This window comes from Echiichthys vipera, assembly GCF_963691815.1.
Source record: "Echiichthys vipera genome assembly, chromosome: 13".
NCBI lineage: Eukaryota > Metazoa > Chordata > Actinopteri > Perciformes > Trachinidae > Echiichthys > Echiichthys vipera.
The window spans coordinates 26,254,776-26,268,215 of NC_139838.1; the positions used below are offsets into that span (position 1 = coordinate 26,254,776).

At 45.2% G+C, this 13,440-nt stretch overlaps 1 protein-coding gene across 1 annotated transcript; it reads right to left on the reverse strand.

Annotated features, from left to right (window-relative positions):
- Window positions 1-655: 655 nt before the first annotated feature.
- On the reverse strand, window positions 656-6,052 carry tcf19l (transcription factor 19 (SC1), like; the record flags this gene model as incomplete). The annotated part of the gene is made up of 5 exons (XM_083925857.1): window positions 656-1,004; window positions 1,368-1,875; window positions 2,741-3,134; window positions 4,055-4,224; window positions 5,782-6,052. 5 exons carry the CDS (start codon window positions 6,050-6,052, stop codon window positions 656-658), a joined length of 1,692 nt encoding a protein of 563 aa, XP_083781983.1.
- Between the last annotated feature and the right edge of the window lie 7,388 nt (window positions 6,053-13,440).

The following is a 13,440-nucleotide window of genomic DNA, read 5'->3' on the forward strand; positions in this document are numbered from 1 at the left end:
ATTATCACTGAGGTGGGAAACGTCAGCCCAGCTGTTGTGTTTTTTTGAGAGTGAGGGTGTTGAAGCTTTCTTCCCTGAAGGTCCTTATTTTGCCTGGTCGTTACTAAAATAGTGAAAGTAGCTGCAGTGAGACGTCTAAGGCGGTTTAATGGCCCTGTACAGACTCGTACTGTGGCAGCCTGATTCGAAACATTTCATTAATCTTCCTGAATGCTGCTTGGCCCCTGGTCAACGACAGCCACGGCGAGAGTGCACTCAGAAACATTTCATCACATTTCTCCGCCCCGACCGCACCTCTCCGGGCACTCAGAGCCTTAATGAAATCCAACCTGAGACATTTTATTACAGTTCAGCCTCCTTCTCCAAAGCCTGAGCTCGGAAACTGAGTGGGAAAGAGGTTTATGAAGCAGATGCGTGACTGCTTGGGTCACAAAGCCTCAAACTCCTGAAGATCAGGATGCCAAACGTGAAGGGAACACTTTTTCTGCCCTCGCTGCTGAGGTGAGAAAAGCACTGCATGTTTGAGGTGAGCAGCTCAGTAGGCAGGCTCAGAGTGTGGCCGAAGTGAATAAACATTTGAGGGGATAAATGAGGTAACTTGAAAGTCTAAACTGGAGCATTTCATTACATTGTCACAAACTTGCCTTCCCTCATATCAGCGACATCCGCAGTGGAAGTCCGCGTTGGGGTCCTTCAGGAGCTTCTTGCGGTCGACGTGCAGACAGTCTATGTGGTACCAGGCGTCGCACACGTCGCACTGGATCCACTGCACCGTGTCCTGCTGGGGCAGCCGACACCGCACCGCCGCGCACGGCTCCACCGCCCCACCTGTCGTCTCCTCCTCGTCTTCCTCCTCTTCGTCGTCATCCTCGTCCTCAGAGGAGGAAGACGAGGAGCCGGAAGAGGAGGAGCCGGACGAGGAAGAAGAGGAAGACGAGGAGGATGGAGAGGGCAGGGAAGGCCGGGGAGGGAGCGGGTGTTTTCTGGGACGGCCTCGTCGTTTACTGCAAGGATTAAAGGAGAGAAGAGGGGGAGGGTCGGTCAATGAGATCAGGGAAAGAGGAGGGGACAAGCTATTGTTTGAGGATGATTCAACATGTTTAGATTTCATACAACACTCTTTGCTGCTTTGTATTCAGCTGGATTACAAAATATAAACACAAAAAGAGAAACTGAGTCCTGTGTCCTCACATATTTAACCTGATCATGAGTTACTGGCATAACTCGGTATGAAAGCTGGAGTTTGAAAGTCCCTTTGATGTAAGATCTGAAAATGACTTTGGTGACTCCTAGTGGTGAGATGCCATAACTCTACAGATAAATAGGGGGCCCTGGTCGGTGGCAGAGAGAGAACATAAACATCTTACCTTGCCTGATGGTGAAATCTGTTGAACTGCACTTTGCCTCTCTCATCTGTGCGGATCCTCAATGAAGGTGAGGCCAGACTGTAGCTCTCCCCTCCGACCACCAGAGGGGAGAAAACCGGAGAGCTGTGAGCCCTCCGCCTGCCTCTCTGCGCTGTCGGAGAACTGTGGGCCGATTTCTGTTGCCGGAAAGCTGCGATGTTGCCGTGCATCACCGTCTGGACACGGTGCACCGTCTGCACTTCCTGTTTATGGACCGCAGGGTTGGTGAATGACGCTTGGAGCAGGTGGTGGCTGAGCCTACTGTTAGTCATGGCGCCATGGAAACTGCCGATGGTCCTGATGCCAACGGGGAAGGGCTTGGCCTCCAACGGCCGGCGCACGTCGCTGTGGCTCTTGGGCTGCAGCGGCAGAGCAGGGGGCGAGCTGAAACTCTCAGATTCAGACTTGTAGAGCCGCCGCCTCTTCTTCCCCCTCGATCTCTGCGCGTCCTCAACAACTCCTGCTGGAGCTGGACAACATCAAGATGACAAGATAGTCTAAATAACAGCTAGACTCCAGTGACGTGAAATTTTGGCTGTGTGTGTCTGAATTGCTAAATAACTTGCTCATCAATTTATTCTCTTTTTTTACTAATTGGCTCATCTTGGTCACAGACTTTCTAGTTTCACAGCAAAGCTAAAATATGTTTCTGAGAACACTTTATGGGAGAAAAGGGCGATACAGTAACAGAATACAGATTCATATTGATCAGCGCTGCCTAGCTGACACTGCGTCAGAGACTGCTCAGCTCTTAGTGGTTGTTTTTCTTCTGGCGCAGTAGAAACTAGCAGATGCCATTAGGAGCACACAGAGGACTCTGGGAACTCTGGGAACTGACGAGGTAGAGATACATGACTTTCACAGATCTGTCTAATTGTGCTATAAGGATATAGTGACCTACAACAACATGTTTTTCATCGAAACTAAGCAACTTGAGCTTTTTCCTTATAAAGATCCGCAGCCTCCAGTGTTTGCAGAAAGCTCAGTACGTCAACAGCGGTGTTAGGTAGTAGGTGTGGGAGAGAAATATTAATGATGAAGTTATTTGAACGTCATCCTGCCCACTGTACTGTGTGATGTGTAGAGGCCTCAGATTTCTTTACTGTCTTGATGCATGTGAGGAGACTCCAGGGGTCTCTGGGTTCAGATAAGATGTGGACTTTGTAAATGTCTCTGACTCCAAAAGCTCAAATGACTGCGCTAAACTTGTTAAAAAGTTTTTGGTATGACTGAGCCTGTGAAAGCTGTACCAAGATCTTGATAATATTGCAAAGCAGTTGTTACAGCCGGGATAATCATGACATTAAATTTCCATGACTAATGTTGAGCCTTACCGCCTCGACTCCTGGGTTCGTCTGAGCTGTCGTCCTCGAGGAGCACCGTGTGAGCCGACTTCCTCCTGCTCCTGGAGGTTGGCTGGAGAGACTTTGTCGAAGGCACTGAAGCTGCGGAGGAGAATGATGGAGGTGTGGAGGGCGGCAGCAGAGAGGATAGGCCCACCGCCTGAGGAGGCGAGGAGGAGGAGCCGGGGTCCGAGGCGGTTCCCTCATGGCTGTGGCTCCTCTGAAAGGTCCAGGCGCTGCCCTTCATCTTACTCAGGCTGCCGATGGAGTTGAGGATGACGGTGGCCCGGTTGATGGACAGCTTGGACAGGTCCAGGTTGGCGGCCACCTTGCGGTCCAGGTTAGTTCTGATCCGGTTCTGTAAGTCGGAGGAGAAGGTGCCCGCCTAGGAAGACAAGTACATAAGTTACAACTTTATACAGCAGCAGCAAAATGTAAACAATAATGAGGTGCTTGTATCTTGTCGTATTTTGATCTTTTTCTGTTCAATTTCTTCACCTCATGAATTGAGTTTTTAAATGAAAGTATAAAATATGAGAGCAACCGATTCTGTCTTTCAAACATAGAAAGTTGACTTTTATATCTTAATTTGAATGTTCATATGTCGCCTGGACACCAAAGAGTCTGCTCACTGTTGTGTGAAGCATGAGTGGGAGGAAATTAAAAGACAACGATGGAGCCCAATAAAAAAAAACAACAACAACGGGCCTCTTCATTGTTTCCATATTCCAGGCACACAGACAATCCGTTGGCTCTACTGAAGATGTAGCTCCTCCAACAACTGCTCACATATCATTTCTTTTTTTTTTAAGGCGAAATCATTTCCTTAAATACCTGGTTACTATTTTAAGCTAATGTTACTCAAACATGAGTGCATTGTAAAAACGTCTATTATATTTGGTTTTCAATATTTCTTCTACCCCAATTTGTTAAAAACAATTGCATTAAAACAATATTGACTTAACTCAAATGTTATTAAAGTTTTAACACAACTCCATGCAGCGTGCTGAGCATGTACGTGTGTCTGGAGAGAAAACATATCCCTAGTCTTTATACAGTCACTATATTCATTTATGATCTTTATAATCGCCATTGTGGTCACACTGAAATACTGACTAACTGTCCTGACACTGACCTTTTAGAGAGCAGACAGAAAAAGTCCAGACTTGTTGGTGAAGAATGACTTAATCTGTGTGTTGCAGTATATGAAGCAACATCATAAATGTAAACCGGGGAGCAGAAGTGCACAGGATCGGGCAGTAAAGAGACAACCATCTCAGCTGAATCAACAACAACAAAAATTACCTTTGGAATTGTGATGGCATCGAAGTCTAGCGGGCGAACTTTGACCTTTTGGAAGAGGAAGTAGAACTCGGGGCTCCCTGGAGCCGACTGGCCACCGAAGGTCAGCGTGTCGCTGTCTGAGAGCTCCCATTGGACACCAGGCTGGAGGCGGACCTCATTGACCCAGGTGCCTAGCAACAGCAGGAGGAGATGAAGATTTTTTAAAAATGAATTCTACTGCGGACACTTAACGTTGCTCCTTAGAGACGCTCATTCGGCCACACCGACATGGCTGGGAAGTCAGACGGTCAGCCCAAACAGTTTTGTATTGGCTGGATCCAGATCACCACAGAACTATGTAATATATGAACATCACACAAACAAGGAAGAATAAATGAAGCCAGCCGAGGCTCAAAATAAAGTCATTTGTTGACAGTATGTCTACAGCTTCCAGCGTTGTGGGAGAAATGAAAACACAGCCTGTGAAATGGACCTAGAATTGAGGAGCTGGAAGGCTACAAGGCAATCAAACGGCCATGACAGCAGAGCGCGGCACCAAATGAGAAATACACAGTGAATACTTAAATTTTATTTTAATAGCAGAAATGAAAAATGTGTGAAACCGACTGTGAAATTACTTGAAAAATTAGGAAGAAGGAGCTCAGTTAGGATTCAGAACCTGTCGGGCAACAAGTGCCAACATTCACTCTCAAGCTCCTCCTTCCTCGCCTGCTAACACTTCCTGCGCTCTTCAGGGGTCACGAAAGACCAAAGACTAAATGTAATGTATGGTGCTGCCAGACTGCTGAGTCAGTAACTTTCTGTTTGTCACTTATCTTGACAGCACGAAACAGGCGATTTTCTGAAAACGCCATCTCTACCTCCACCATCTGCTCTCTGTCTGCTCGTAATGACATCTGCTAGATTCCACTGCGTCTGACCGACATCCACTCGGAGCCGAGCTGAGACTGCGTCAATGACCGCTCATGAACTCTTAGTGTGCCACTTAGCCTTAAAATCAGAAAGTTTGTGCAGCCGGTGGGTGGTGCTTGGTTTCTGCTCGGCCTGGTCACAAACTTCCGTAAACTTTAGGAGTGAAATAGTTAATCATCTGCTGTGGCCTTCACTATCACCTGACAAGAACCCGACTGAGCAGCTGTGGGAGGTTTTGTACAGATGTGTTTCGACAGGGCGCTCTGTTAACATCGAAACACTAAACGGGAGAAATATGTTTCAGCTGAATGCAGTTCATCCAATCGATGCCAAGGGCCGATGAGGCTGCTGAATTCAGACCATTTAATCACTATCAAACTCTTACTTCATTTTTTCTGTAGCAAACCAAACTTGGAGAATTATATACTTCTCAACAGGCTCTAAAGCACCTGGTCTGTTTGTCTAGAGCTGCGTTTGGGTAGTTAACAGTTGTGTGTGTTGGCTTGTGGGGCTCAGCTGATCAGGCTGCAGGTCTTAGTACTTCAGCAGAAGACACAAATGCATAAACGCATGCATACTGTGCGTCTGTGTCAATCCCTCACATCGCCTAAACCAAACAGAGTACTTCCAGTGAGCGATGACACAGAGACCCTCCGGCTGTGTGCTGCAGGTGTGAAAGAGAATCTATCTGCAGACCTGATTCTCCTGAAGTTGTCTGGGGTTCATATGTGAAAACAACTCAAACATTCACAAATACTTTGTGTGTGTGTGTGTGTGTGTGTGTGTGTGTGTGTGTGTGTCTCTCTCAGTCTCACCATGACTGCTCCTGTCCTTGATGTGGACCCTCCAGCCCTCATCCTGGCGCGCTGCACCCTCGTCTCCCGCCTCCTTCTCTGCATGCAGCTCAGCGTGGATTCGTGACACCGACGTCGAGTCCAGCGTGACATCACACAGCTCAGCCGCCCGACCCAGCCTGAACACCGACTGGCTCAACGCCGGCCTGAACGTGTACAGGTCCCGTGCCGAGTCGCCGGTCGACGAACCGATCCGAAGCAACTGGAAGCATGGCTGCACCCCGGACAGCATGACTGAAGGGTTTGATTGTCTGCCACCGCTAAGCCCTCACCTGTCCCCAACCCAGGGGCCGCACCGTGTCTGCAACAGGCCCCGAGTTACAGGAGGCTGCGATCCATTTTGGGATACGACTCTTTGCTAGTGTTCAGAAGTTAAACTGAAGGCACTGGCCAAAGAGTGCAAACACAGAGCTATTACACTGCAAGATAAAATATTCTAAACATACGCCTAAGAGCACCGAGTGTGAAGGTTACAGGCAGGTACGACAACAGGTGTTTGCATTAGTATGGAGAGCCGCTGACTTGTTGTGCCCTGCTGTGAATACATGAATAAATAATGATGATATGGAGCAGTGTATAATCCGATGAAGTGTGGAAAATGAGCTTCTGCTCTCTGTTATGAGCTCAAACAGACTAAATCCCCCGTGTGGAGTAGAGTCTATAAGAAGATGGATTTGGGAATAAAGAGCTTCAGTGATGTGGACAGCCGGTGTGTTACTGTGCTGCTAAACTGAAAGGTGCAGTAAACATTAAAACCGTCAAACGCAGAGCTGCCAAAAAACCTGACAGCCGTGACTTTTAGTGCGAGGTCTGATGTTTCATACTTTCAGGCTTGAACAGCTGTCACCTGAGACTGTGTGAGTGTGTGTGAGTGTCAGTGTGTGTGTGTGAGAGATTAAAATCCCAGAGTCCTGACATGAATCGACAGTGGTGGTCTCACAGGAGGAGAGCCTGACAAGTCTGTGTGCTCTGGAAGAAAACAAGAAGAAAAATCCTTTATATGAACCCATTTTAAAAAATGCTTTTGCCGATTGCTCTTCTTAGTGTTTGAAAAATCAGACAGTTTTTTTTCTTTGACACTTCAAAGACACGTTTCATTATAGACTTGTGTAAAATTAACATTATGTCTCACTGAAGCAGAAACATACAGATGCTAAACTTACAACTGAACACAAACCCTCCTCATTAACCTCCATGTAGCTGCAGTGTGCACCGCATGCATCAGCTGCGCGTACACAGATCATGGGATCCCCGCACAAAGCATGAACAATAAGCGGCTGTCAGCTAAAACATCCTTTCAGACACAATAACTGCACACACCCTGCTGTGATAGGACATTACTTAAACATGCACTGAGTGTAGTTAAAATACGGTTTTAAAAAAAAAGACAAACGCGATATCGTTGTGCTGCTTTTTAGCTTGTCAGACAGAAACAGGGTGAAGCTAGCTGCTGACGTTAGTTCCTTGTGGGACAGGATGGAAGTCAAAGCGGCCACTTACAACAACGACACGCCGACTTTACGGGAGTTATTCCTCGAACCGCCGCCGGATGAAACACCGTCGACTGCTCCACCCGCGGTTTCAGCTCCTCCACCTTTTAATAAAACCTTTTGTCTGTGCAGGTTTTTCGTCGGTAGCGCTCGGTGCGGCTTCTCGCCCTCTGTCCTCCCAGGAGGAAGTGCTTTGAAATTTGGCGCGCCACTCCCGGGGCTTCTTTGCCCGAGAACGCACGTCACTTCCTGCTCCGCCCCGATTGGCTGACGGACAGGGCGCGCTCAGCGGGAGCAGGGCTGCAGCAGGACGGGCCTGTGGGAGAGAAAGTAGGGCACAAGGAGTGTCAGAGCCGGGGGCCAGAGGGTTTCACTGACATCAACTCAGTCTGGGAGTCCTTCCTAAGGGAACACGGCTTAGTTAAGAGTTTCACGTGTCTTAGTTTCACATTATTTCCTAGTAAAGTTCAGTTAAAGTGTGTTAACGTGAGTAAGGGGTTACTTTTGTGTCTCTGTTATGCAATCAAACAGAATAACAGCTTTGAGAACAAAAGTTTGACCAAAGTACACATGAACCGTTTGTTTTTCTGGTGCACTTAAAGGCAGAAACAGGAAACAGGTCGTTTTGTTTTGTTTTTTTCAATTTTGGCCAAAAAAGCAAAAACAGGAATTCAGCTTGATTTCATGTTCATCTTTTTTTTCATCTTCAGCCGCTTGTCCCTGTCGGGGTCGCGGGGAGGCTGGAGCCGATCCCAGCTGACATCGGGTGTGAGGCGGGGTCCACCCTGGACAGGACGCCAGTCTGTCACAGGACACATAGAGACGAACAGAGACAGACAACCATTCACACCTACGGGAAATTTAAGAGTCATCAATGAACCGAACACCTGCACGTCTTTGGACTGTGGGAGGAAACCGGAGAACCCGGAGAAAACCCACGCAGACACGGGGAGAACATGCAAACTCCACACAGAAAGGCCACATACCACCCAAAGTTTCCTTTTCATTGCTTTTGATTGGCTATGTTAGCTATGTATGCTATACTCTTCAAATAAAAGTACTAACTCTTTGCTTTCAGACAACGTGCACACCAGTGTAATGTCATCACTTTCAAGGGGGCACAGAAGACCCGCCCACCAATGAAAAGGAAACATTGGGTGGTATATTTGTTCAAGCGTACTTTGGTCAACTTCCCATGCTGCAATTAAGGGCGCACATTTCCTTTCAGCATACACATTAATCGGGGCTCTGCAGGTTTCTTCACACAAAAGCTTCACAATGAAGGAACGCACAGACCAACCAAAGGAAGTGTAAAGGGGCCTTCACGTGATAAGACTTTTGCGCTGGGTTAACCGCGATATTGGGCGCAGAGACCTAGTGAACGGCTAACGTAAGTATTAAAACAACCGTAAGCTTGTAAACGGCTTATTCGTAAACCTGGTGTGATGGTTATAAACCTCCAAGCATTACGTTTATTTTCCTGAGATCGTGATACGACTTTAATGTAACCTTGGTATAGTAGTTTGGGAAATTCGGACACACAAACAATACTTTTTTCCTCCATCTTTCTAGCCAGCTTGATGTTGCTCTCTGGTTGCCTAGGAAACATAAACATCACAGTTAAAACTTCTATCTCATTGGTTGCGCTTTTGAAAGGTCAGCGGCAACAAGGTCAAGAGCAGCGCCAGAGATGCAAATCGCTACATTGGGGGCTACCGCCTCTTCCATAGGAAATGAATGGAACGGCCGGTGCAAAGCGTTTTTACCGCATATCACGTGGGGTCTTAATTGGTCCCAGTTGTGATTTTACGCAGAATGCTGGTATTCCAGAAGCACAAGAGGCGTCTGCGTCCAGTGCGTGTGAACCGATCTGCCATTAATAAACCTCTCGGAGCCAACCTGACCCAAACTGTCCAACTGTATTTATCATAGTAGCACCACTGTCAGAAGAGAGGCCAGAGAATGCTGCGATGCGAGCGTCGCAAGTGCGAGAGAGAAAAGAGAGAGGGGAAGAGACTGCGGACTAATTGCACACAATGTATCTGCAAGTTATTAATAACTTAGGCTGATCTGAGAGCTGCTTTGTCACTGATTGACCCTCTCACCATCACTACAATGTGTGTGTGGGCTCAGGCACTGGCGGCTCAGAGGTGCAAGAGATCTGTGCCCCCATTCTGTCTCCGTGCCTTTCACGCAGGCGGCAGCACGTGATAAAGGCGCACCAGCCCCGCAACGAGCAGGCTGTGGGAATTGGGCTATAATTTCCTGCAGTTTTTATGCACCATGATGGAAATGTATTTATTTATTTATGTAAAAGAAACACAGGTGACAATTAAACATAAGGATTCAAAGCAACCGATTATATTATGACTTTCTCAAAATATTAGTCATTTTTTTATCATATCATAACTTAATTTGCATCATTCAGTGACGTTGCTGCACTATAACATAACTCCATAACATTTGAAAGGTTGACCCGGTACAAAGTCTACCGGAAACTAAATATAGTCATTCCAAAGCCAAAAAATGTTCATTTTCACCACACAACGCCAAGGCCAGTGTGTTGTGATGCAGCTCCGTCACCATCTGAATCATATGCATTCATTTGGAAACAGCCTTCTTGGGTCAAACTTTTCATTGTGCACAGTGAAGCTCAAATATCCGCGGATTCATGGTGAGCAACACACGTCTTTGAGTGAAGGGGTACTTTCATATTTATATTCCTTAAAAGTATTAATAAAACAACAGGAGCAGCAGCATGGTTCATTCTAACAATATCAACTCAAGTCCTTCTTGTTTGTTCCAAGGTTTTGTAATTTCTGCTTCACTTTGCTTTGAAGAAGAAGAAGAAGAATTCCTTTATTCATCCCGCAATGGGGAAATTCAATTGTCACTCTATTTTTTCATGTTACACACACACAGGCCCGAAATACACACACATGCACAGACAGGACCTATATACATGTAATTAAGGAGAGATGTTAGAGCGAGGGGGCTGCCAGTGACCGGCGCCCCGAGCAGTTGGGGGTTCGGTGGCTTGCTCAACAGCACCTTGGCAGTGCCCAGGAGATGAACTGGCACCTCTCCAGCCACCAGTCCACGCTCCATTCATGGTCCACACAGGGACTCGAACCAGTGACCCCCCCGGTTTCCTGCCAAGTCACCTACGGACTGAGCTACTGCCTCCATTGATGCACTTTACAATGTTGTACTTTAAATTTCCTCTGCTTTCAAATTGTGTCGTGCACAGAAAGAATGACAATAACAATTGCCAACAATGGACCTTAGTGTATTTATTTATTATTTATAATTCCTATTGGAGTCTGTCTGCCTTCTGTTCATCATGACCTGGCAGGAGCGCCCCTCTCTGAGCAACAGTTCTGAAAACAGGCACCACCAACAACTCTACACTGATCAAAAGCACCAAGTAAATGTTATGTAAGGAAACTGCAGCGCTACAGCTGCAACGCCCACTCTGCCCACAGGAGTTTACCAATCCATTCTCTACTCATCACAACTTCTACTAGTTTTATTCAAAGCCAGGGAGCTGAAAGTTTGGACCCTAGTGTGCCGTGTTCGTTGGTTTGTCTGTAAAATGTTTGGACTCAGATCTTTGACTATTCATTGAAACGAGGCTCTCCTGCTAATCCACTGGTGGAGATCAAATGGAAAATGAGTTTGCATGAAAGAAATGCACCAAACACAAAGAATAACCACTGATTCACTCTCTGTTGAAAATTAGTTTAATTGGAATTAGTCATTCAATACAGAAAAGGAGAAGCTTTATAAAAGTTTGAGCATATATAGTACCAGTATATAAATAATCATCGATTTATTCTTCAAGCAAACGAGGGGGTGGGGTCACGTTTTCACAGCAGTGCAGTGAAGTATCGTTAGAGTCAATGATCACCCAGCTCTGGAAAAACACCAGCTGAGATATGAAACATTCAAGTGATTTCTTTTGAAATGAAAGCAACAACATGCAGACGAACCAGTGACCAGCGGGTATTTTACACACCCCACTGCAACTTTTCCTTCAATCACAAAGTAAACTTGCCTGAGGAATGCACAATCCAGTGTTCAATGTTCACGTTTGATCGATGAATTAAACAAAAAGCTGAATTAATCTGGATTCCACTAAATCAAACAAACCTCAAACACAACACAAAAGACATGCCAACTTGTATCCAGACGTACAGAATACTAGTTAAATATAGAGTTATGTCGGGCTGCAAACTAACCACAAAAACGACACATGAAAAGTGAAATAAAGTGTCTAAAGAGTGTGAAAAAGGTGTTTATGTCATACAGATTTAACAAAAACACATTCTGGATGTTATCCCATATTTCTTTAACAAAGACAGGAAGAGTTTGATATCACCTCTCATAAGAGAAGGTGAACTTTCTCATATGTATACGTCTTTTTGTAGCTTTTTTAAACAGTAATATTGACAGTGACAATACTTCTCCTGCAGGAATCATGGGATAAAACAACCAATAGGCTCTACTTCTGCCTCCAGCCATCCTGACCTTGGGTTTCCCCCAAAAACCCTTAACGACTAGGAAAATCTACGTTCTGTGGATGAGATGATGTAAAGTGTAATCACTAGAAAATGAAAGTAGCATGGCATTCAACATATGAATGTATGAATCCATACAAAAGAAACCTCTTTGATGCAATTTGATCAGATTCAAGGGTAAGAGCTGGAGTCTATGAATATTTATCATGTGACGTTAAAGGAGAGTACAGGTGTCACTTTTTTAATGAAAGTCATTTGATTTGTACGGAAGTCACGAGAGGCAAATGAATCAAATAAATCACGGTGATCCATTTAACTCTGGTCTGAATTGTTTTCTCTCCTGTGTTCATGAATCAAGAACGGGCGGAAAAATGGTTTCGCAAGGATCATTTTCCTAAGTTACTTTTTTTCAATTGCGAGAAGTCGAAACGCTTTTGTTGTCGTGACACTAAGTTTAGCCAAAAGAGGCTGATGTGCACCACGACCTTGTGTTTTACTGAAGTTAATGAAAAGAAAGATGTGTCAGTAATGTTACATAACTTGATAACACACAAAATATGTACCTTTTGTTCAGAGTGCAGGGAGAAATTACAACTCATGTGGAAGAAGTCATAGATGCATTTAGTCTATTTAGAACAAAACCTGGGTAAGTGGTGCACTTCGGCCTCTTGTGGTTGAAATATGTATTGCAGCAGCAAACAATTAGAGACATGATCCTGACAACAACAACACAAGTACCTGCCAAAACCTAGAAACATTATTCCTGAATCATAAACACAGGAGGGGAGACACTCTGGATTTCTCTCACTTGCCTCTCAGGGGCTTCCGTAGTTTGGTCTTTCAGTAAAGGTTAGATTGTTTTAGGTTGCATTAAACATGAATTGTGCAAAGTTAGTGAGCCAGAATGTTCATATTGATTATTAGAGATGGGAATTGATGAGATTGTATTGATAACTCCCCTTATTTATTCCTGATCTGTTTCCTGTGTGGTAAAAAACCCGGCCTACACAGGTTTTCAGAGTCAGTGCACTGGGTTTATTCTCTGAGTCTGAACACAGCGTAGGTGTGAGGGAATATTTGCAGAGCTTTCTCTTTTTATTTAGGTTTCTGCTGAACATGGAGCTGATGTTGTAACGCAACGCTTTGGATTGTTGTTTCCCCACTGTTGCATTGACTCCTTCTTGTTGCAGATTTACAGCAGTTTAACGTCGTTGCTCTACACCGCCATCAAAACATGCCGGCATTGATAAAAGGAACTGATGAGCTAGGAGGCATATACCAGTTCTCCATTCCCATCCCTAGTGATTATTTTAGGTGGAATTAGTTAGTGTAAAATAAAACAATAAGAAAACTCAGATAAGTAGTTTCCCCTTGGGGATTAATAAAGTTTTCTAATCTAAACTATGAAAATAAAACACACAATAATAATACCGTATTTTTCGGATTAAAAGTCGCTCCGGAGCAAAAGTCTCACCAGCCGAAAATGCAGAATAACGAAGGAAAAAAACAGATATAAGTCGCACTAGAGTAAAAGTCTAACACCAAGAAACGACATTTCATCTTGAAAGGCAATTTAAACTAAAACTAGAATAGAGAACAACAGGCTGAAT